Consider the following 25,994-nt stretch of genomic DNA (forward strand, 5'->3'; position numbering starts at 1 on the left):
TTTGCTATGTGTTTCTACCTGTTTTTGTGATTATGGACTCTGAAGTACACCACTTCAGTAGCCCTCTCCTTTTTGTGTGTCACACAGCACCTTCAGTGCCGTGGCACAGGGTTGTCTTTGAGACTTCCCTCGATTCCATTTCTGAGGCGACTACCGTCCCCCAGAAAAGGGTAACGTTACCATTAACTTTACTTAGTCAATCTACCACAGATCCAGTACACCCCATCTTCCATGGAATGCTGGAAAGAGTTAATTCGTATCCCTTTGTATCTGTACCTCCTAGAGCATCATTTCACTCTTGTAACATTTAGACTTGGCTGGTGGCAGTGGTATCTACACTAACTTTTCTACCGCGATTATATTAGATAAACGTGGTACTGTTCTTGGCCATTATATTAGCCTCGAACATAAACCCGCTTGACCAAATCGTTTTTCTTTTGGCTCTGGTTGGGTTTATTCGCTATTTCTTTTTGTTAAAGTCCTTCTTGTGTTTTACTTTGCGCCGCAAACTAGGTTTGCCTTATTTGTTCACTGTCTTTTGGCAGGCTTCTGCTCAGAAGCCCTCCTCAAGGCGCCTGGGTGTCTAGGTGGGCTGAATGTGAGGGAGGGGTGTAGTCACCCCCTGCACAGGGTATCCTAGGAAACCCAAGTTACACTTTGTCATGATTGGCTAGGGTAGTTGTCCGGGCTGGACAACCCCCCTGCTGGGTGATTGACAACCAGGCTGTGTGAATGGGGGTTTTTCGCATAAAAGGCAGGTCTCTTGGGCTAGAAGTCAGAGAGTCGCCACTGGAACTACAAGGAACCGAAGAGAAGCGGAGAGAACGACGGCTGCTGCAACTACCCCGTCCCGGTGAAGCCCTGCTGCAGTTCTGAGCTATCTTCCCTTTAACGACTCAGAGAAGATCCAGTACGGAGTCTTCTTCCCTTGAGCTTGGTGGGGATAACCAGCTCATCTTCTACAGCCAGAGGATCCTCTTCCTTGGTTGAAATCGCTGCACGCTGCTGTAGTGGTCCGGATAGCCACCTGAAGAGCCTCTCCTGTTTTTAAGGAGCGCACCTTTTATTCCTCGTCGCTGCTGCCGGCTTCATCCCTATGTTGTGCAGACCCCCCTTCAGACGTCCTCCTTCACAACGAAGCTTAAGGAATTGTGGGTCTGCGGGAAACGAACAGGAACAACTGCCAGGGCACCAGCTGCATCATTGGAACAAGGTACTGTGTTCTACTTGAGGAAACTGGGTGAATCCCTTTTCTTCATTTTCCAAGGCTTGCCCTCGCCTTCCCTCCTCCTTATAACTTTTGCTTCCGAACATTGACAATATCGAAGTACTTTTGGCTACGTTGAATCGTGAACTGTCTCACTGTGTGATCTTCGGCAACAGGCCCCGGTGTCTTTCGACCCTGGCTCCGGCCCTTTGACTTTTGAACTCCTGTCTCTGAGTGTTTCTTGATTCTGCCTGCCTAACCAAAATATTGCCTGTGATTTTTGCCTCCAACTCCCTCTGGGTATCTCAGGTGCTAATTGTGTTTTTGCCCCGGTAGCATTTCATGTCACAGATACGCGTTTATTTAGTGGACCGAACTGTCAAAAAGTGATCGCAATCGTATTTGAGGTAACGTGTTTTGTTTGTAACACCGATTCATTTAAACACACAGTACTTACCTTGAGACTTACTGTACAAAGTGAATTGGTTAGTTGGATTATATTTAACGTGTGGTTTTTATTTGAGTTTAATAGAAGTGTTGTGTTTATAACGAATGGTTTAAAAATAAATGTACTTATATTTTTTACCTGAAACCTTGAGTCAGTGTTTGCTTGAGTCACAGTAATTGTGGTCCCTTTGTGTAATCTCTGCTACTGCTCATATACTCTTGAGATAAGCCTGGCTGTTCCGCCACTGCTACCACTCTGACATAGTAGTACAGGCTTGTACCAAAGGTAAAACTTGTATTGCCACCTGTAGTCGTAATTGTGTGTAGTGGTCCGTAAGGGCACTGCACAGGATTCTGCCTAACACTACCTACATAGGCACCTGTGAGGTGTGTGCACAATACAAGACATCCAGGCAAAAACCAGCCAGCCTCCTTCAGCCAATTACGATTCCACCAGCACCCTGGCACACAGTATCAATGGACTTTGTCTCTGACTTACCTCCCAGCTCGGGTTATAATACCATCCTTGTAGTAGTGGACCTCTTCTCCAAAATGGCCCATTTCATAGCTCTGAAAGGTGTTCCTTCAGCTCTGACTCTGGCACAGGTTTTTCTAGACCGAATCGTCAAGTTACATGGATTCCCCACCGTAATCGTCTCTGACAGAGGCCGCCAATTTGTATCTCGTTTTTGGAAGAAATGTTGTGCCATGGCAAGAGTAGATATCCGGCTGTCCTCTAGTCACCATCCTCAAACAGACTGTAAAACCGAGCGCACACCAGACCATGGAACAGTATTTGTGCTGTCTGTTACACCAAACAAGTCAAAGCTGGACAGAAATACTATGGATTGCAGAATATGCCTACAACAATTTAACACACATCAACCCAAGCAACATCTTTTTTATTATATATGGTTGAAACCCCAGAACATCTGTCTACAACCCACCAGAAAACATTGAGATGCCCGCGGTAAAGAATCTGCACGTCAGTATCATTAAAGCAGCCAGGGAAGCCAGCAAGAACCTACAACAAGCCAAAGAAACACAAAAAAGAAACGCTGATTGACATCGACGAAAAGCCCCAGATTATCAAGTGGGAGACTCGGTCTGGCTGGCATCTAGACACATGCCTTTAAAAGGTCCCAAAAAATGTCCGCCTGGATAGATCGGCCCATATACGATGGAGACAGTGATTAATCCAGCAGCCATGAGACTGGCGTTACCTCAACATATGTGTCACACTCACCTGTGTCACTGCAGGAGCGATGGACGAGCCTCCCTTCACCCGAGTCTTCACTTCCCCTGTTTCACCCGGAGGAGTACCTGTCCGATACAAGGTATACACTCAGACCTGAATTCTCAGATTCCCCTGGGCCCTTCCCTTCTCTTTACTGTGTGCTGTGATGTCCCCCTATGGGCTTACCTTCATCTTTATTAGGGTGTGCACACCATCCTGCATTTGCAGGGGTGCGATTCACTCATGTGATTGGTGCCAATGTCTGTAGGTTGAGTTCACAGCGAGGCCGAGAGTTCAAGGCGCCAGTTTCTTCACTGGCTAGAAAGTCCTTCCCACAAGTAAACGTTGCGTGGAGAATGTTGCATGTCCAAAATTGTCCGTATTGTCTTTGTTTGCTGGTATTTTTGTGGGTGAGTAGAGCTGCGTGTAGAAGCTAGCTGCTGGTAGGTTTGCGCAGCGCCTTCAATTCGCGCCTGGTAATGTCTCTCCCTTTCCCTTGCAGGAGAAATTAGGTGGTATTAGCGCCTCGAGTCTGGGTTCAACGCTGCTGGAGACTTGGTGGTTTTGCACCGCGTAGAGAGAGAGAGAGAGGGAGCGCAGTGAAATAAGTGTCCACGTTATCGGAGCGAGCGCAATGAATAATGTCTCTTCTTTCTTACAGTGGTTTGTGCGCTCGTGCAACTAACCTGGATTCCAGCATCGCGGGAAGTTTCGGTGAGTATGCGCAGCGTTACTGATGTGCGCGTGTTAACGCTGTTCTTCTTTGTTCTTACAGGTGCTGATGTAGAAGTCCCCTCTTGACTGGAGATAGCTGCGGCGTGGAGTAAGAACCAGATAAGATGAAGCTGAATGATCCAGAACGGGTAAGCAGAAGTAGGATGATCCGGAGCAGGTGAGCAGAAGCAGGATGATCCGGAGCAGGTAAGCAGAAACAGGATGATCCGGAGCAGGTAAGCAGATGCTGGCTGATCCAGAGCACGGCAAGTGTGTTGCTGATGCAGCTCACAGTAAGCAACACGAAGCACTGGAGGAATCTTGGGTGTGGCTTATATAGCCAGCCACACCCAAACACTAGAGAGCTCATGAGTTATCATGCACTTCCTGTTTGGCAACAGGAAGTGGTAACCAGGAGGTTACTACAAACACTAGGAAGGAATGAAAGAATTTATTTGCTATGGGTTCTTTGTGTGCCTGTTCCAGGCCTGCCAAGCCTCCACACAGCTTGCCCCAACTACCTGCCTGATACCCATGACAATATGCGTATACATCCCGTATTTCATGTGTCGCTATTAAAACCAGCACACCCAGGAACCCGAACCTCCACACCTCCCGCACCCATACAAGTGGGTGAAGAAGCACCAGAATATGATGTGAAGAACATATTAGATTCCAACCTAGGACGAAAAACCCTGTATTATTTGATTGACTTGAAACGGTACGGACCCCAGGAAAGATCGTGGGAACCCAGTACACATGTGCATACCCCCCCACCCCCCCGATTGGTGCGAAAATTCCATTGGGACAATCCTGATAAGCAAAACCCACACTCACACCATTGGGAGGGGTCTTGAGAGGGCAGACTGTCATGGGTACCAGGCATGTAGTCAGGGCAAGCTGGGCAGAGGCTTGGCAGGCCTGGCATAGGCACACAAAAAACCCATAGCAGATACCTTCTTTTAATTCCTTCCTGGTTTTTGTAGTAACTTACTGGTTACCACTTCCTGTTGCCAAACAGGAAGTGCATGAAGGTCCATGAGCTCTCTAGTGTTCGGGTGTGGCTGGCTATATAAGCCACACCCTAGATTCTTCCAGTGCTTCCTGTTGCTTCTGTAAGCTGCATCAGCAACACACTCGCCGTGCTCCTGCTTACGTGCTCTGGATCATCCTGCTTCTGCTTACCTGATCCGGATCAACCTGCTTCTGCTTACCTGCTCCGGATCATCCTGCTTCTGCTTACCTGCTCCGGATCATCCTGCTTCTGCTTACCTGCTCCGGATCAACCTCCGTGCTTTCTCCAAGCCGCAGATTTCTCCGGACATGAGGTGAAACCTACACCGGCACATGTAAGCACAAAGAAGAACTTTCATTAGTGTGCTCGCTCCAGTAATGCTGCGCATACTCACCGAATCTTCTCGCTACGCTTGAATCCTCATTAGTACGCTTGCTCCAGTAACGCTGCGCATACTCACTGAATCTTCTCGCTACGCTGGAATCCAGGTTAGTAGCCCGAGCGCCCAAACTCCTGCAAAAGAAAGGAGAGACATTACTTACTGCACTCGCTCCAATAACGCTGTGCATACTTACCGAAGCCTCTGTGCATACTTACCGGACCTCCAAGGCTCTCCAGTAGTGCTGAACCCAGGCTTGTGGCACAAGAACTCCATAATCCACTCCTGCAAACAAAAGGATAGACATTATTCGGTGCGCTCGAACCTATATCGCCACGCATACCTACCGGCGGTTCTGAGTTCTACACGCAGCGCTACTCACCCAAGATACTTTTGGCAAAATAAAGACAATTCGGACAATTCCAGACTCTCAAAATCCACCGCGCAACGTTCGCCGTGTGGAAAGGACTTTCTTGCTAGTGAAGAAACTAGCACATGGAACACTCTGCGTCGCTGTGAAGACATATAACAGGGTGTGGCATCGGAACCCGGCAAACAGACATTGGCATCATCCCTACGAGTGTAGGCCTGCGAATCTCCCATAGAATTGCACCCCTGCGTATGCAGGATGGAGTGCACACCCCACTAAAAACCAAGGTAAGCCCTTAGGGGACATCACAGCACATAGTAGTGAGAAGGGAAGGGGCCCATGGGAATCGGGTGAACCCAGGTCTGAGTGTGCATCTTATATTTGACAGGTGTTCCTCCGGGTGAAACAGGGGAAGTGAGAACTCGGGGTCAAGGAGGCTCATCCATTGCTCCTGCAGAGACATAGGTGAGTGTGACACCGGTGGACAAGGTCATTGTGGTGCCCGATACGGTTCAGCCTGTCGGACGACGCGCAGGGTGATCATGACAGCGAAGACCAGCCCCGCTCTATCAGAGCCTTTCACGACAGGGTGCTGGACATGATGTCTGTTGGATGTTCCAGTGCCTGAGGCACCCGCTCTGCAGGAGGGCGTGCTTTCGGGGGCGTTCACATTGTCCTCTTCGGAGCCAACCGGCTTGTTCTTGCAGAAGGACGTTTTGGCCGAGGTCCGTAGAGCCTAGGAGAAACCACACACTGGGCTGTTTGTCAACAAGAAAATTGATGCGCGCTACAGGCTTCATTCTTCGGAAGAGGTGGCCTTAGCGTCATGTCCGCCCCCCCCCCTCCTCCACGGTAGTGGCCCTTTTGCAATGTAGGCCTGCAGCATCCTCTTCTACGACGGCTACACGGGTTCTGGGTAAAGAGGATAAGCTTCTTGAATCCCTAGGGAGGAATATTTTTGCTAACTCAGCCCTGCAATTGCGTCAAGCCAATGCAGAACTGGTGTTAGCGGGGGCGAATATGAAAATGTGGAAAGGTCTGTTGGAGTTTGAGGAGTTTATCCCCGCTGAAAAGCTTGAGGATTTCAAGGAGGGATTGTCGGATAGCTGGGTCCTGGCTCAGGATCTGCTGGAGGCTGCGACGCATCATGTCGACACTTCGGCCCGGGGCCATATTCTTGGCGTAGATACTTCTCTCGCCAGGCTTGGCTGCACGCCACCAAGTTCTCTAAGGAGATGCAGGATAAGGTTTTGGACCTGCCCTTTTAACGGCAAGTAGCTCTTTCATTCCTCAACGGACGTGGAGCTGACCAAAATGAAGGACAGTACTCAGGCCGCCAAGTCATTGTTTGTCCTGATAAAACCACCTTTTAGGACACAGAGACCGTTGTCACAACCCGGCCCTCCTCTGGCTTCAGGGGTTTTCTGGATCGGAAATCTTGAAGGGTTGACACCCCTTCCGGATATTCCCGCCGAAGGCAGCAACAGAGTCAGTTTTTCTCCCGCTCCTCAGCCTCCTCCTCAGGTTCAGGTGGTGCTAAAAACTAGCTAAATGAGGGTTTTCTGCGCTTGCATGAGACCCCGGTGGGAGGACGCATTGCGTTTCATTGAGAGGCGTGGCAGACCATCACCGAGGACTGGTGGGTCTTGTCAGTCGCTCGGGCGGGCTTCCGCTTACCCCGCCCTCCTACCCCACCCATCAATCCTCCCTTCCAGCAGTCGGGGACACCCTCCCTCAGAGCCGAGATTCAGAAGTTACTGGATCTCAGGGCGGTGGAACCCGTTCCTCTAGGGGAACGAGGGGAGGGCTTCTACTCCCGGCTGTTTACGGTGCCCAAATCCAACCAGGCTGGCCTGTGCACCATTCTAGACCTTTCCCAGTTCAATCTTCTCCTACCCCAAGAGAAATTCAAGATGATCGCGCCTGGTCAGATAAAGTCCTCATTACAGAAGGGCGATTGGCTCAGCGTGGTGGACCTTCAGGATGCGTATATGCATTTCTCTATGGGGGAGTAGCATTTCCAGTTCCGAGTGCTCCCTTTTGCCTCAATTCGGCACTGCGTGTCTTTACATAGATGATATCGGTGATCACAGCTTATCTTCGTCTTCAGGGTATCCATGTGTATCCGTATTTGGACGATTGGCTCCTGTTCCCCCTTGGGCGGTCGGTGAACTGGCGGAAATCTTCCATGACAGTCTCTCAGGAATTGACTTTCCTTGGTTTTCGTTGGAACATGATCGACTGCAGAGTTTACCTGACCGGGGACAGAATGGCAGATCTGTTGGCCACGTGTCAGATGTTTGCGCAGTCGGAGAGTATGTCGGTCTGGTGGTTCCAGAGGCTTCTGGGGCTCATGGCCTCTTGCGTATTGGATGGCTCTTCGGAGTTCTTGGCGTCAAGCTGTGGATCCGATTCCAAGATGGTGTCGGTTCCGGCTTTCATGAGAGCGGACCTGGTATGGTGGTCGTCTCTCAGCAACCTGTCTGTGGGCGTGGGATTTCAGGACCCTGCTCCGATGGTGATGATCACAACGGACTCCTCCCTTCTGGGGTGGGGTGCGACGTTGGATCTTCTTCAGGTCTTGGACCTTTGGTCGCCCCAAGACAAGCTCCTTCACATAAATCATCTGGAGCTTCTGGCGATTTTCCTAGTGCTCTAGGCATTCAGGCCGGTTATTGCCAACAAAGTAGTTTGTGTCCGCACAGACAATGTAGTGTTAGTGTTTTACATCAACAGGCTGGGGGGAACCAAGTCTCCTCCTCTTGGGGAGCTGGCTATCCAGATTTGGGAATGGGCGGCGCGGCATGGTATCTGGCTGGTAGCAGTACACATCCCGGGCCAGCTGAACGTCATGGCAGATGCCCTCAGTCGGCAGACAATGGTCAGCTACGAGTGAGAATTGAAGGCAGAGATCCTCTTACGGATATTCCTATGTTGGTGGCGTTCTCTGGAAGTGAACCTCTTCGCAACATCAGCAAACAAGAAACTTCCTCTGTAGCCTCCAGAAACGGGCTGGGAGCCTCCCCTCTGGGGGATGCGCTTGAGATTCCCTGGCACAACATGAGGCCCTATTCTTTCCCACCTCTGCCTCTGAATCATCCGACGATTTGTAAGCTGAGGAACACTGTGAACTGTTCTCTTCTGCTCATAGCCCCGTGGTGGCTAGCCAGATTCTGGTTCTCAGAGCTTCAACACCTATCGGTGTGTGCACCCATTAGTCTTCTGTCGGTTCCCGATCTGCTTCACCAGAGGGATCGACAGCTGTGGCACACTTCCCCACAATCGTTCAGCTTGGCGGCATGGTGCCCGAGTTCAGATCTTTAGAGCATCCGAATCTGTCTGCTGACAACATGCGCATTATCCAGACAGCCAGGAAGCCCTCAACAAGGTCTCAGTATAGAAGCAAATGGCTTTGGTTCTGTCATTGGTGCTTAGACAAGCAGCTGGACCCCAGGGAGGCTACGATTGACACACTGTTGTCTTTCGTGTCTCACCTAGCAGAATCGGGCATTCAGTTCTGCATAACAGAACATGATCTTTCGGCTGTAGCCGCTTATCTATGCACGGACCAGTGCTCTCATTCTCTGTCGAATCCAGTGTTTAAGAGGCACTTCGCGGGTCTGACGCGTCTTTACCCTCCAGTTCACAAGCTGCACCCGACGTGGGATCTGAATGTGGTCCTTACTGCGTTGTGCCATAAGCCGTTCGAACCAATGGCCACGGTGGATCTTAAGCACCTTTCGTGGAAGGTGTCTTATTTTGGTCACCGTTACTTCCACAAGGCGAGTGAGTGAGCTCCAAGCTCTGTCGGTGGAGCATCCCTTCTTGGTTTTCCCCAAGGATAAGGTGGTCCTTCGGACAAATCCATCTTTCCTTCCAAAGGTGGTGTCTGATTTCCATCTGAATCAGTCAATCTCCCTGCCTGTCTTCTTTCCAAACCCAGCTTCAGAAGCGGAGAGGGTTCTGCATTCATTGGATGTTAGAAGGGCTCTTAAGTTCCATCTAGACAGAATATCTGAATTTAGGTGTTCTTCTCAACTATTGGTGACTTTTGGTAACCCACAGGGTAAGCAGGCCTCAAAGGCGACTATATCCAGATGGATCGCTGCCCGTATTACGGAGTCTTACACTGTCTAGGGTCTACAGCCTCCCAAAGGGATTCACGCACACCTGGTATGAGGCAAAGCAGCTGCGGTTGTCTTTCAAAAATATGTCCCATGGGAGACCATCGCAAAAGCGGCTACCTGGGCCTCCCCATCGGCGTTTTGCAAACGTTACTGTTTGGACCTGAGCTCCAGATCGATGCTCAGTTCGACCAGGTTGTGCTGAAGAACCTTTTTCAGTAGGGGTTTTTTCCATCCACCCGTAGTTCCTGTGAGGAGTGCTTTGGAATCTCCCATAAGTATGGAGGAAAGGGGACGGGACCTAGGAGTATAACCTGGTTAGTCACCGTAGTGACCACCTTACTCCTAGTCCATAGTCCCCTTTCCTCCATACGCCCGCCCACCGTCCCCTCTAATAAGATTCCTCTATTATTGCTTAAAGGTCTCTGACCTGGCGATAGAAAAGGACTGATGGGCGATGCGCGGGGCGGAGCTAAAATGAGCGGGGTTACGGCAGCGTGCGTAAAAGAGAGGAAGGACCCATTTTTGCAAAATTTTGATGCTTTTACAAAGTGCTCTGGTCCCGTCCCACAGGACGGAGGAATGACCCATAAGTATGGAGGAAAGGGGACTATGGACTAGGAGTAAGGTGGTCACTACGGTGAGTAACCTGGTTAATATGCTTTTCCTATGACTGGTAGCAAAGTCTTGACCTTCCTTCAACCTGGTAGAAGTCAATGGTTGTCAACGTTGTCTTGGAAAGTAGCATTTCACACTGTAACCAGATATTTTGCTGTTAGTTTTTACGCCTCTCAATTGGTTATTTCTTCCCATCTTTCTCATACACCCTTACGGTTTAAAAAACATTTAATTTGTAGTGTGTTATATAAGTGCACACCATTGAAAAATCACATCAGCCATAAGTAGACTTCTTTCATTGGTCTTTTGTCAGCACATTCAATAGTGATGGGTGTAAGGCCTTTCAATGAAATGCTTTGTTATTAAAATACTTATTTATATACCTTTATATGTGTAGACAAAGCAACACATAAAGTTGAATTTGGAGCTTCATATTTACAAACTTGCAACAGTGATGTTGAGATTTCCGTAGGGAGTGACTGGTTTTATTTTCTGGTTTAAAAGAAACCCAATACTTCCGCAAATAACAGACATGTCCTCAGCGGCTGGATGAAAAGATGAGCAATAACTAAAATTAAAGGATTCTGTTAGTGTGAAGACTACCCTCAGATGTAATACTTTTATCCCAGGTTGGAAGAGTGTGAAGACTTTTCTACGAGTCCTAGAAAGAGAGAAAGAAAGAATAACAAATAAAATAGACTGAAGGAAAAAGACATCAGGCGAGAAAAGTTCAATACATGGAAGGAAATAAAAACCTAAAAATGTATAATGGGAATGAAGGGAAACTCGAGAATGAAAGACATGAAAAGGAAGAAAGAAAAAAGAAAGGATATAGGAGGAATGTGACATGGAAAGGATAGCTGAACTGAAGTGAAGGAAAATAAAGTCTTAGGAAATCAAGAACATTGAAAAAGGAAAGAAAAGAGAAGAGAAGGGCATACGATAGCAAGAAAGAAAGAAGAAAAGACAGGTTAGAAGAGATTTAAAATATTGCAAAATTGCAAATTACTCAATTTCAGAATTGTATCATTGCACTTCAAAGTTGGCAATTTGTTCCTTGCAGTCAAGTCCTTACTATATAACGGGATCCATTCCACCTCAGTTGGAGAAAGTGTCATGCGGAACTCAGCCAGGTCTACCATTGATACTTTGTAACAGGAGCTATGACCTAATCCACGGCAGATTCAAATGGCTGCCTACAGGAGGCAAGTAGAAGGCTCATTTTTGGGCATTTCCAGCATATGTTATGAATTTTTAAAAAAAAAATATTACACGACAGCCCCACTTAATCAGTACTTCTCTAGTAAATACATATTTGGGATATGCATCCAACGTTTTGGTATTCAGATGTAAACATGTACCTCGAGTATTTGCAGAATTAAGGCTTATCTAGTCAACACTTGAAACAGAAGATGAGCACTGCTTCTTCATTTTGTCTTTTTTTTTTTTTTTTTAAAGACCGTCTGTGTTTCAGCAACCAGTGATCTTTTTGGGAGCAGATGTCACTCATCCACCTGCTGGTGACGGAAAGAAGCCCTCTATCGCTGCTGTAAGTCTTCCATTATTCTTCAGTGTGCAAACGCTGCTTTGATGGACTGGTATTCTGTGATGTAAAATCCCAAAATCATTGCCAGGATTCTGATTGGTCTATTTTGAAACTGATAGAGCTAGTTTATGGTTTACATTGTTTTGCTGATGGACCTTAGATGCATTTTCAACCCTCATAGATGAGTCATTAAAACTATTTAATAGAGAGCTGTCCATACTATATAACATCTGGAAGCTAGTTTATTTCTTCAACCACATTGTGTTCTTTTCTGTTGAACTCATTCAAAATGTGCAGCCATATTTTGACATAAAATATATTTGTGCCATGGCTGGCTTTGGCACACAATGCTTCAAAAAGTCACAACTGGGTGGGTTTCACAATCCCCTACAATGAAAGGGTTAACCCTGGTCATGCTTTGAAATAAAACAAAACCTAATGTGTTAGTGACTATAGAGTATAAGGAAAGGAGATGCCATGTCACACTTGACTGCAGATCTCTTTGATGGGTAAACCACCTATTACCCACAAAACTCTACTGATACACATCTGTCTCTGCCACCTAAGCAGTTTTCACTAAACTGGCCATAATGTATATTTTACGTTTTTTTTATCTGAAAAATGAAGTATTTGAAAATGTTTCAATGTTAATTCATTTGGAAATAGTGGATGTTGGCTGTGGGTATGAGTAGTAAGATAATGGGGGATTCCCCCTATGTTTGGGACAGGTACAGGGGGTGTTTGGTTTGGACAGTGTATTGAGCTATGCTGAACTGCACGCACTGCCTCCTTGTTTTCCCTTTCAAGTCAAGAAAGTCTCCATGTACTCAAAGATTAATTCCTCATTGTGATTTATAGATGGCTACTGTATTTATACATTTGATCTTCAGACAAATATCTCTGGTCTTACTAGTGCGTTTTCCCTAAAAATTACTTTGCTAAGGGCATCTTTTCCCCTGTAGTTTGCTGTTCACCTCCTTTGTTCATGTTTAGTAAATTATCTTTTTGATTTAGATTTCTTTGTGTTGAACTAATCTATTGTAATCCATTTATAGTCTGATGTAAGGATTCTACAGCTATTAGTGCAGGGGGGAAAAGGACAGCCTCACCTGGGGCGTCGTGTGACCCAGTTTGTCCTTGTCTCCTTTCCCAGTACACTTTCTGGTTATTTGAAGAGAAGCGAACATGCACTAATCTTATTTACAATGGAAAATTGCTCTCAGAGACTTGGCTCTGTTATTCTTTGACTAGAGCGAGTAGGCTTCTGAACCAAAGATGACCTTCCATGTTTGATCAAGCTGGTGCAGATTTATACTGGAGAGTCTCTTACAGACTAATGGATGGCGCAGAACTATTTTCATAGATGTGAAATACCTAAATAGTGATCTTCGAGCACTAACATTATGTTTCAATGTTATTCTTATGCACATTGTGAGGATTTACAATTGCATTTCCGTTACAATACAAGCATCTTAGTTCAGCCATGTATTCTCATTTAGCTATATTCTCTGCACATTTCTTATTAAATTAAATTTCCATACTAAAGTAACATGCAATTTCTTCTCAACCTAGGTGGTGGGTAGCATGGACGCTCACCCAAGCAGGTACTGTGCCACCGTCAGGGTCCAAAGGCCACGGCAAGAAGTCATCCAAGATTTGGCCTCTATGGTGCGTGAGCTTCTCATCCAGTTTTACAAGTCGACACGCTTCAAACCCACACGCATTATCTTCTACCGTGATGGTGTTTCAGAGGGGCAGTTCAGACAGGTTTGTAGGAGTGAATTTTGTCCCTTTGATTAGTGGCCTGAAACACAAAATATTTACAGCTGAAAAACCTGTAACTGACTTATCACAATAATGTTCACATATATTTGGATATGCTTACGTGCAGTTCATCTGCAGTGTCTGTGTGTTTGTACAATGTCTTCTGTGCATTGTCAATTTGGAGACCACGATCGTGTTCTAAACCCTTGTTGGTAAACAGAAATTGTGTGGTATGCACCTCCAAGAGGCAGTTAGGCAGATATGCCCTTGTCCCGCCCTTGTGTTTCCAGACTACTCATTTGCTTTCCCAAACCTCTCCTTTTTGAACCTTTATCATATTTTTTATTTTATTGAGCATTTGTTAGGCGCTTATCCAACTGAAGAGTGTTTCAAAGCACCACACAGCTAAATGGGAAGGGAGCCGGGGAAATTAACTGGCAAAAACAGTAAAATACACCCATGATCTTACTAGGCATTTTGGCATTCGAAGGTGCAAGTGCAGTGGGGAGAAGTGCAGGAGATGGGGAGGGCAGAGGAGAGGGCAAGTGCTGGTGGGGGGCCCGGGAGGGAAGTGCAAAGGGTAGCCAAGGAAGAAAACCTCAGGCTAACTGCAAGTCAATCCCAAGGGTAGGGTGCAGGAGCCCGCACGGCAATGCAGTGTGGCAGGGGTACTGGCATCGACTGGGAAGAAGGGCCTGGAATCCAGTGAGATTCACAAGGATCAGGCCACTAGTCTCAGTGGCAGTGAAATGATTAGCAGGGAAGGGAAAGAGGTAGATAAGAGCAGCGCTTGGAGCAGTTTCCGTAACTTGAGGTCTGGCTCACGTCTGAGATGGGCAGGGAGGTTGGTCCAGAGGGAGACGCCAGCCAAGGGGAGAGCCCTGCCCTGCCTAGAGAAGCTTTTGACAGTCAAAGAGTTGGAGTTAGAGGAGTGTAGGGCTCTAGCAGGGCTGGACGTAGGGAGGGAAAGATGGAGACATATGGTTCCAGGCCACAGAAGGCCATGTGAATGATGCAAATGGTCGTGAATCTGCTCCTTGTAGCCACCAGAGAGATTTTAGGGCTGGAGAGATGCAGTCCCTAGGCTTGAGGCTAAGGATAAGTCTTGCAGCCCTATTTTGGATTAGCTGGGGGGGGGGTATTGGGAGGAAAGAGGGAGATTGAGAAAGAGGCTGTTGCAGTAGTCCAGCCTGGAGCGCACCAGAGCTCTGGAGGCATTGAGCTTCTGGGGAAAAGGTGAGGAAAGGGAGAATGCCTCTGAGGCGGTGTAGCTGCAAGTGGGACTTCTTAGTAAGGTCCATGATGTGAGGGATGTAGGAGAGAGGGGAATTGACGATGACCCCAAAGTTTTTGGCCTCACAAGATGGTGGAGGTAGAGGGCCCAAAGAGGGTGGCCAGAGGGTAGGAGGAAAAGAGGGCGAAGGTCTCCCAATCAGATGGATCTCTATCTTACTGGCATTAAGGCAGAGATCGTTAGCTGCACACCATGCCTGAATGGCAGACAGGTGGTCAGGGATAACAGAAGAGGAAGAGAGGGTACTGGTGGGAAGTTTGAAGGAAAGCTGTGCGTAATTGGTATAACACCGGAAATGAGGAGAGAAGGAAGAAGAAATCAGGTGAGCAAGAGGAGCAAAATGGATATTGAAGATCCAAGGCGATAGTGTAGAGCCCTGGGGGACACCAGAGGTAGAGAGTGAGGTGGTAGAGGCGAAAGGGCCCAATTACGACTGATAAGGCCGATTAGTGAGAAAAGAGGTCAGCCAATCCAGTGCCTGGTCAGTGATGCTGAGAGTATTACAGAGTTGTTTTATGAGCATGGAATGGTTGACCGTATAAAAAGCAAAGGAGAGATCAAGAAGAATTAGAACAGCGAGAGAGTTAGAGTCGAGATTTAGGAGCAAGGTTTCACAGGAGTTCAGTAGAGCAGTTTTCATGCCTCTGGATGCCCAGAATCCAGATTGATGGTCATGAATGCAACCAACAAGATCAGTGTTGAGGGTCAGTTGGGGGAGGAACAGCTTTTCGAAGTTTACCCAGGAAGGGCATAGTTGAAATAGGGCAATAGTTAGCCGGGCAGGAGGGGTCGGCAGACAGCTTTTTGTAAGAGAGTGTGCACAAGAGATAGAAGGGAAGAGTCAGTGGCAAAGCAGTGGTTATAGAAGTCAGCAAGAGCATGGGTGTGAGAGGAAATGGTGTCCTTAATGGTTCTGGAGGAACAGGGTGGAGCGCCGGTTTGGCGGAGGCCTTCATAGAGCGGACCACTTTAGAGACTTCATCTCGTGTTATGGGCAGGAGGAAGGAGAGTGAAGGGGGTGGAAGTAGAGGATCCAAGGATGGCAGAGGGGCAAGTGTAGAAGTGGTGATGGGAGTGGAGGAGAGTGAGGACAGGATGTGCTGAGTTTTTGCTGTGAAATGGAAGGCCAAAATATTGCAGAGAGCCTGAGGGGAGAAAGAGTTGGAGACTGCAGCTGGATCGGCGAGTTCCTTGCAGAGTTTGAAAAGTTCGACAGTTTGGTTGAGGCTCACGAGATGCAGACTTGGATGTGGGTCCGCTTCTTGGAGCGGAAAGAGAAGCAATATGGTATATTTTTTTTCTTGCATATGCCCAAAAATGTCAAATGCATTTTATTTACTTGTGTTAAAATTGTTAATGTAAATGTGTATAAATTATTGAAAGGTTGATGAATTTCAGCTAAATCAATAAAAATAAAGAGAAGCAGTATTTCATTTGGAGCAGGCGGCAGGCCAGATTGCCAGAGTGTAAGCCAAGGTCTGCCACTCCAGTTCAGCAACTCTGCACTTGTGTTTCAGAGATGTTAAATCAGTGTCATACAAGATGTTGTTCTTGGAGGCAGGATTTTGGTGGGTTCTAATGGCAGGGGCAAGGATGTCACGGGAATTAAAGATGGAGAGATGCAGGTTTGCAAGGACAGAGTCCGAGGTAGGGGTGGGGGGTGAAGGTGGAGGCCAAATCAACAACTGACACTTGCTTCTTAGGTCGGATGAGGACGGAGGTTGCAAGTGCTGGGGGTGACTCAGATAGAGAGCAAAGGAGGAGGAGTTTGGAGGAAGAGGTAAAAAAGCAGGCGGCGAGGCCGGTCTATTCAGAGGGTATGACGTATGTTCATTTACATGCATTTTTACAATGGTTTTTTTTGTCGAATTCGATACCAAAACCCCGCCCCGCCTCCCTCCCCCCCCCCCCGGCCCCCCATCCAACCAAAAATGAAAAGAAATAGGGGTGTGTCAGGAAGAGTATATAAGGGGCGGGGGTTGAGAATAGTGTTAGATTAATAGGGTGGGGGGACTGGAGGGGAACCCCACAAAAAGAAAAAATGATTGTTTTTTAAGAAAAAATGAATTCGACAAAAAACCCATTGAAAAAATGCTTGCCGATGAATGGACATAGAACCGTTTAGAGAGGAAGAGAGGGATGTGGCCAGTAGGCCCTGTAGATTGTAGGGGAGACCCCAAGCTTGCCAACGATGCATTCAAAAGAAGAGTAGAATTGAGTAGGTGTGATTGAGGCAGAGGCCCTATCAGGGAAGATCAGGGCCACTCTACCTCCAGGCCTATAGGGTCTCGGTTAGAGCGAGGGCGTCGGAGTAGTGTTTGACAGCAGAGCAAGCATTCAGAGTAGCTAAGTGAAGCTGGTTACCACCTTTTTGAAGGTTTTCCGAGTAGAGTACAGGGGCGTGGTACTCCCGTCGGTGGTGGTGGTGGCGAGGTGAGAGGAGAGGAAGGAGTGGCAGGAGAAGGGAGGAAGTTTGAGAGAGGGCAGGCACCGGTCGAGAAGGAGAAGAGTAGGTTAAGAATCTAGGGCCATGATAGTGCCATTGTGATAGACATTATTGATAAACCAAGAGGATGAGAAGAATGCCAGGAGTACTCCCCCCATTAATGGGTGAGGAGGGGAAAAGGGAATGTGTGGAGACCAGATGGAGGTCCAAAGGTCAGGAAAGTGAACAGTGTGTTCACGATAGTCTGCCTGCAAGTGACATTGACGTAGGTGTCAGCATTATGTAGGGCTAGATTAGAGACCAGGAGAGTGCCATGGGAGTAGTGGGGGAGAGAGGGAGATAAGCAGGGGAGCTGCACAGTGCACGTGAACACACCAAGTGGCCTAGCAGACAGGTAGGCACAGAAGGAGGAGGTGTGCAATAGAGGACATCAAGCTTGATTAAAAAGAAGCTTAAATTGAAAATAATTGCAGAATAATCAATTGTATACGTAGACAGAAATTTAAACGTGTGATCCTATGGAATATATCCAGATTGTAACCATATTAATTTCAAGCTTTCTCTGTATTCTTTTAGTCACTTAACGCATGATTTTTATTTGTGAAAGCTTTGTCAGATAGGTATCATTTTATTTTTGTATAATTTACTGTTTAAATGTCTACTGGTTTTAACCTCATATTTCAACTTAGTTTGAATTGAATGAATTTTTTTTATTTATTTTTTTACTTGTATGATATTTGAAAAGTTGTGTTTCGAAGGGATTGTGTCCTCCGACGTATTCCTTATCTTGATAGATCATCTCCAGCTTGCTGGCCTCGGAATTCTTTTTTTCAGTAGAGGGCGCTGCGCGTCGATGTCTCTCGAGCCGATGTCCCTCGACAGCCTCCGTATTGGCGCCAATGTCATCATGCGTATAAATAGACTCGCGCAGCATCCGTTGCTCAGTTCCGTTTTTCCGCGCTTCGTGGGCCTCGGAATCACGTTGCTCAGTTTGTTAGTCAGAAAATATATTCTTCATTATTCCTCGAGAATACCAACTCTTACTCGATTGCTTCCTCATCCGAACCGACGACTCCACGGTCCGGCTTCAAAAAATGTCGAAACTGTGGAAAGAAAATGTCGTTGACAGATCCTCACAGGATCTGTTTGTGGTGCCTGGGATCGGAGCACCAATGTTTGAAGTGCGAGGACTGCATGTCCATGACGACGAAAGCCTTGAAGGAGCGTAAGGGGAAGCTTGAGAGAGGTAAGACAGTTAAAACTCCTTCAAAAGTTTCCTCGGCAGAGTGGAGACATTCGTCTCCTCGCCGACACAGGAAACATTCTCGTTCTAGGTCTCGAAGCAGTTCCCACCACTCTTCGAGATCCAAGCATTCAAGTAAGAGATGTTGAAGATCCCCTTCCTCGTATTCTTCTTCTGTTTCTCCGGAAAGAGTCACCTGCCCCATAAAACATAGCTCTCAGGCTGAGTGGGAGGAATTCCGTAAAAGGATGCTTCGCGTCTTCGAGAAAGCGGCCTCGACCCGCTCGAAGACAGCTGAGGGTGATACCCTGGGTGAAAGACCCGAAAAATCTAAATGCCGCGAGTCGGTGCACCCGGTGAAAGAAACTACTTGAGAGCGTCCCGAACCCTCAAGCAAAGGCATTGTGCCATCGACGCCATCGTCGAAGGTCCCTTCGACGCATAAATCTGCGTCATCGACGCCATTATCGAAGGGCTCATCGACGCATAGGTCGATCGAATCTATGCTGTCTTCGACGCTGACACCGAAAAAGAGCAAACCCACATCCGTCACTACCTCACAGCCAGTGGTCATACCCAGGGCCTCTAACATGACTTCGAGGTCATCGACAACCTCGAGTAGGATCCCGATCCTCTCGAGTTCTTCGAGGCCACTTCCAATCTTCTCAATGCCTTTTTCGGTGTTTTCGAAGCCTTTAACGTCCGCGTCGACGACGTCGACATTTTCCAAACCAATTATGACAAATTTAGCCCCTTCTACTCTTTAAATGGGATTTAAGCCATTTCCAAGGTCTGATCATTTCAGACCTTTGTCTTCAATTTATGAGGAACGGGAGGATTCGGACCAAGAAAGACCCTTTGGGTTGCAGAGATCTGCAACACCAGAACCAGAGGAATTTACCTCTGAGAAAAATAGGTTGAAGGACCTTCGAGAATACTTACATGAGGCAAGTGGGTTAGATACTTCCCCAGAAATAGAATTTGCCAAACCAGACCCAGGGGAACATGCTGAGACCCCTTACAGAATTCTAATGGCAAGAACTATAGAATTCATGGGTTGGTCTACACCTTCACCTGCATTCCAACAGGATGACCTTACAGACATTTTAGTTAAAGGCCCACAGGAGCATCCTGTGGTTCCATTTCACGCTGCATTACAAAGAAAAATATTGGCTAACTGGGAAACCCCTGAGGTTATCCCGGCGGTTAACAAAAAGTTATCAGCCAAATATAGGGTATCTACTACTGACCCTGAATTTTTGTCTAAACATCCAACTTCAGAGAGTCTGGTTGTTCAAGCAGCAACTGCATCAGGCAGAGTAGATCGGCATACCCTACTGTTCCACAGGACAGGGATGACAAAAGATACGACTCTGTGGCTAGGAAAGTTTTTTTTCTGCATCTAGCATGGCGTTGAAATCTATTAACGCTACTTGTACGCTCGCAAGGTTCAGCCATACACTTTGGGAGTGTGCGTCATCAGCGGCTGACTGCCTCCCAGAGGCAGAAGAAAGGGAAGCGTTTCTAACATCATTAAGGATGGTAAAGATGCAATGTGCGAATCCCTTCAAACTGGCATAGATTCTGCTAACAGCATCAGTAGGTCCATGGCGGCAATTACTACAACCCGCAGATTTGCGTGGTTGTGAAAGTCTGGGTTTGCTCCAGATGTACAAGCCAGACTTTTAAATATGCCCTTTGACGGCTCTTTGTTTGGTAAGAAGGCGGATGACAGCCTTGAAAAGTTACAGACATCCAAAGCAGCAGCAAAATCCCTGGGAGCTGCAATCCGTCAAACGCCATATCGCCCCTCAGGAACCTCTTGAAGAGGTAAGTCCTTTCACTTTTATTCCGCATTCGGAAAAAAAGGCAGAGGACAGTCGGTTCAAAGAGGTCAAAAAAGATTCACCCGAGGTGGACGGGGTAAAAATACAAAAGCCGCAGCAGCAGGTGCCTCTTTACCCTCTGCACCTGCATCAGCCGCCTCTTAATCACTCTGAGGACTCTCCTCACAAGACACCAGTAGGGGGCAGGCTAACTGAACATCTGACGGAATGGCACGCTATTAAGTCAGATGCTTGGGCATTGGAGACAGTTGCCCAAGGTTACTGCCTACCTTTTCTACGCATTCCTCAGTCATCCACCGGGAACAGCTCTCGGAAAGTTCCAGATCCGCTCCTCCTGCAGGAAATTGTAGACCTGCTGGAGAAAGGTGCCATAGAACTGGTACCTGTAGTGGAGAGGAACAAGGGCTGATACTCCCCCCTACTTCCTAATACCGAAGAAGGACGGAGGGCTTAGACCTATCTTGGGCTTACGAGAATTGAACAAGTTCCTCAGGAAGGACAAGTTCAAGATGTTAACTCTTTCTCAGATCCTGCAGGCCCTCCAGCCCCAGGACTGACTGGTATCTCTGGACCTTCAGGATGCTTATTTCCATGTGCCAATCCATCTCAAACACAGGAAATACCTGAGGTTCGCAATTGGCGGCTCTCATTATCAATTTTGAGTTCCGCCATTTGGGCTGACCTCCGCCCGAGGGTCTTCACCAAGCTAACGTCGGTAGTGGCTGCAAGTCTAAGGAGGGAAGGGATTCACGTCTACCCCTACCTGGACGATTGGCTGATCAGAGCTGTATCTCCGGAACAAGCTCAGATCCAGCTAGATTATGTCTGCCACTTCATTCACAAACTGGGCTTCTCCCTCAATTTAAAGAAGTCACAGATGATACCATCACAGAGACACCAGTTCATTGGAGCGGTCCTGGACACTTCCCTGGGAAAAGCCTCGCCACCAGAGGTGAGGGCTCAAGATATTCTGCAGATGGTCACCAAGTTTCAAAATGCCCAACGTCTCCCAGCCTTCGACTTTTTGAGGTTGCTAGGCCTCATGGCATCCTGCATCTTCCTTGTGCCAGAGGCTCGCCTGAGAATGAGATCCCTCCAATGGGCACTAAGAACCCAGTGGTCGCAATTCTCAGGGAGAATGACAGATCTCCTTCAGGTTGCGGACAAGGTGGCTCGAGACCTTCAGTGGTGGGCCTGCCAGGAGAACATCTTGAAAGGAGAACGGTTTTGGCAACCATGGCCGGAGAGAACAGTAGTCACAGATGCCTCACTCACGGGGTGGGGAGCCCATGCCAACGACTTGACCATCAGCGGTCGTTGGTCTCCATCGGAGTCCAGACTACATATCAACCTGTTAGAGCTGAGAGCAATCAGACTAGCGCTGAAGGCTTTTCTGCCATCAGTACAAGGGAAAAATGTCCTGATAATGACAGACAACACAGTGGCCATGCACTACCTCAATAAAAGAGGAGGCATAGGATCACTGCCTCTGTGCAGAGAGGCGATGCAGCTCTGGTTTTGGGCAATCCAAGAAGGAATCTCTCTATCGGCAGTTCACTTAGCCGGAGAGAAAAACTTGACAGCGGACGCTTTGAGCAGGCAGAGTACAGTCTCCCACGAGTGGGAACTAGCTCAGGAAGTCCTTCAACAGATCTTCACCCTTTGGGGAACCCCTCAAGTGGATCTGTTCACCACCAGCATCCACAGGAAGTGCGATCAGTTTTGTTCAAGTGAATTTCCCCCGAGAGGAGCTCTAGGGGACGCGTTCGTAGTGGACTGGGAGTTTCCACTTCTGTATGCGTTTCCTCCAGTCCCTGTCATTCCTCAAATGATCAAGAGGTTGAGAAGGTTCCGGAAAGCCATGATCCTAATTGCCCCGGACTGGGCTAGGAGAACGTGCTACCCGGACCTTCTGGACATGTCCATCTGCCCTACAATTCGTCTTCCACTCAAGGAGAATCTTCTCTCGCAGAAGGGAGGTCAGGTTCTCCATCCAGACATCAGAGCCCTCAAACTTCACACTTGGTATCTGAAAGGTTGAGATACAAGGATTGGGACCTCCCAGATGACGTCATGGAGGTGTTGCTTTCGGCAAGAAGGCCAGCAACAAAGACTTTATACCGCTGCTGTTGGAACACATTTTGTAGCTGGTGTAGAGAAAAGAATATCGACCCCTTTTCATGTGGTACACCAACGGTGTTATCTTTTCTACTCTATTTGGCAAATTCGGGCCTTCAGGTTGGCACTATGAAGGGCTATCTTGCAGCGCTATCGATCTTCAAGCGCACTGCAGAGGAACCATCGTATTTCAAGTTACCCTTAGTAATACAATTTCTGAAGGGATTAACCAATGTCTATTCTCCAAAACCATTCCAAGTTCCCTTATGGGACTTAAATTTAGTCTTAAATTTCCGGATGGGTACTCCTTTTGAACCATTCCACTCTTGTTCACTAAGGTTTCTCACCCTTAAAACTGTCTTATTAGTGGCATTGACATCTGCTAGGAGGGTGAGCGAATTACAAGCTCTATCTTGTAAACCCCCTCATACAATTTTTCATAAAGACAAAGTTGTCCTACAAGTGAAGCCTAATTTTCTCCCAAAGGTGGTTTCTGAATTCCACATCACTCAGAAGATTACCTTACCTTCATTTTATCCCCCTCTCCATCCGGGGAAGGAGGAAGAAAGGCTGCATAGGCTGGACCCAAGGCGGGCTTTGAGCTTTTACATCAGCAGACTTGCTAGGATTAGGCAAGTAGACCAATTGTTCGTAGGTTACTCAGGGCACAAATTGGGTTTACCGGTAACAAAACAGATCATTTCCAGATGGATTATTTTAGCCATTCTGGAATGTTACAAACTGGCAGGGAAAGAGCCTCCTCAACATCTTAGGTCTCATTCAACCAGGGGTATCGCAGCCTCTTCGGCCCTCCAAAGAGGGGTACCGATTTGACACATATGTGCGGCTGCAGCATGGTCGTCTGCACATACCTTCACAAGATTTTACAACCTGGATTCCTCCTCTAGCCAAGGGACTAGATTTGGCAAAGCTGTGTTGCACTCTGTTCATTCTTGAAGGGAAACATGGCAATTTTACTCCCACCTCCACTGCTATGGGAGTCTATCAAGATAAGGAATACGTCGGGGGACACAATCCCTTCGAAGAACAAGTTACTTCTTACCTGGTAACGTTCTTTCGATGGGAGGTTCCTCCGACGTATTCCTTATCGCCCCTCCCATCCATCCCCTCAGTAAAACTTCCCTTGTGGTTACAGCTTACGTTCCTTCTGGGTCAATAACCAATTCATGTAAAACAACTGTTAACGTCAAAACGGAACTGAGCAACGGACCTTGCGCGAGTCTATTTATACGCATGGTGACGTCGGCGCCGATACAGAGGCTGTCGAGGGACATCGGCTCGAGGGACATCGACGCGCAGTGCCCTCTACTGAAATTTTTTTTCAGAGGCCAGCACGCTGGAGATGATCTATCAAGATAAAGAATACGTCGGAGGACCATCCCATCGAAAGAACGTTACCAGGTAAGAAGTAACTTGTTCTTTTCAACTAAACAAACCAAATAGGACAATCAATGCTCAGATCTAAGCGCACACTTAAATTCAAATTTACCAAAAAAAAGCACTAAATAAAGCACAAAATGGAGAGTGCAAGATTGAAAAGCAAAACCAAATTTGAATTAACCAAAAAACACAAAATACATACCAAAATGAAGGCTGCAAGATTTAAAAGCAGACCTAAATTCGAATTTACCAAAAAGCACTAAACACAGCACAAAATGGAGGATGAACAGATTTGAGGGCACACTTGAAAAGGAATTGTGAGTTGGGCACTAACGAGCAGCTGAAAGTGAGCAGTGTGTGAATTTAAGGTAGATACACAAATTGCATGGCAAGTTTTTACAGGTTGCAGTTAGGCTACAGGTGAGATTCAAGAGGCAACCAGGTAGAGGGTTGTAGTACAGGACAGGGCGAACTGGGATGCTTACTGGTGAATGTAGAAACTTTTCATGGTCACTGAAAGCAGGGGTGACTGTATGTCTGCTCAATGGCCGTCATGGGCTGGGGGCAAGATGCTTGAGCGGCGGTGTGATGGGGGCTCCTTCCAGCTCCAGACAGGGACCTTGGACCTGGGCTTTGGTGCTGGGGGCCAGCCGGCTCCCTCGCCTTCCGGCTCCTAGTAGGCCAAGTATAGCGACACAATAAACCAATCAGGGGTGTTGGGCAGAATCATGTGCATTGCCCTTAGGGACCACTACATGCGATAAAGACTACAAGTGGTAATACAATTTCATCTTTGGTACAAGCCTGTACTACACAGTAAAGTGGTAGCAATGGCTGAGCAGCCAGACTTATCTCAAGAGCAAATGAGCAGTAGTAGAGATTACACAAAGGACTACAATTACTATGTCTCAAGCAAACACTGACTCAAGGTTTCTGGTTAGAAAATGTAAGTACATTTATTTTGAAGGGATTGTGTCCTCCGACCTATTCCTTATCTTTGATGTTATCCATTCAAGCTTGCTGGCCTCGGAAACTTTTTCAGTAGAGGGCGCTGGCATCAACATCCTTTGAGTCGATGTGCCTCGACAGTCTCCGTATTGTCGCCGACGTCATCATGAGTATAAATAGACTTGCCCAGTGTCCGTTGCTCAGTTCCAATTTTCCGCGCTTCGTGGGGCTCGGAACCGTAACACTCGGTTCCTTTCTTCAGAAAAACCTTCTTATTCTTCGAAGATTATTACCATTACATGATGGCTTCTTCATCCGAACCATCGACTCCACGGTCCGGTTTCAAAAAATGTCGTGACTGTGGGGAGAAAATGGGCCTCATTACGACCCTGGCGGTAAGTTACCGCCAGGGCCGTGACTTTACCACCATGGCGTAAACTACGTTTACGCCATGGTGGTTGGCGGACTTACCGCCCCATTCAGACTTTGGCGGGGCTGTAAGTCCCCAATCCCCATTTACCCTTCCCCATTCCCATTTTTGCCCCATAGGGCATAATGGGAGTGGGGAAGGCGTTAATTACGCCACCGTAAATTACGGTGGCGTAATTAACACCAAGTTCCCTTACCGCCATGGTTTTTTACACCTGCTAAAAGCAGGTGTAAAAACCGCCATGGCGGAAAGGGAACTCGGAATTGGCGGAAAGGGGTTGGCGCAGCTAACGCTGCCGCAAACCCCTTTCCGCCAGGGTCGTAATGAGGCCCAATGTCTTTAACGGGTCCTCACAGGATCTGTTTGTGGTGCCTGGGATCGGAACATCACTGTTCGGAATGCGAGGACTGTATGTCCATGACGGCGAAAGCCTTGAAGGAGCGTAAGGAGAAGTTAGAAAGAGGTAAAGACTTTAAAACTTCTGCTCCCTCGAAAGTTTATTCGGCCGAGTCGAGACATTCGTCTCCTCGTCGACAAAAGAAACATTCTCGTTCAAGATCTCGAACCGGTTCTCACCAGTCTTTGAGATCAAAACACTCTAAGAAGAGGCGTCGTAGATCTCCCTCTTCTTCTTCCTCTACTTCCCCAGAAAGGGTCACCTGTCCCTCGAAACACAGCTCTCTGGCTAAGTGGGAGGAATTCCGTAAGAAAATGCTTAGCGTCTTCGAGAAAGCGACCTCGACCCCCTCGGAGACGTCTAAAGGTGATACCCTGGGTGAAAGACCCGAAAAATCAAAACGCTGCGAGTCGTTGAACCCGGCGAGAGAAAATACTCAAGAGCGTCAT

General features: G+C 47.5%; 1 protein-coding gene across 1 annotated transcript in view; it reads left to right on the plus strand.

Moving 5' to 3' along the window:
* LOC138503100 (protein argonaute-3) overlaps positions 1-25,994 on the plus strand; it is a 2,065,845-nt gene that overhangs the window by 1,779,450 nt on the left and 260,401 nt on the right. The window contains exons 14-15 of the mRNA XM_069622607.1: positions 11,570-11,660; positions 13,230-13,424. Of these exons, the coding sequence (XP_069478708.1) occupies positions 11,570-11,660; positions 13,230-13,424 (286 nt within the window). The remainder of the gene's footprint in view (positions 1-11,569; positions 11,661-13,229; positions 13,425-25,994) is intronic.

This window comes from Ambystoma mexicanum, chromosome 11 (assembly GCF_040938575.1).
Source record: "Ambystoma mexicanum isolate Mex_15411 chromosome 11, UKY_AmexF1_1, whole genome shotgun sequence".
NCBI lineage: Eukaryota > Metazoa > Chordata > Amphibia > Caudata > Ambystomatidae > Ambystoma > Ambystoma mexicanum.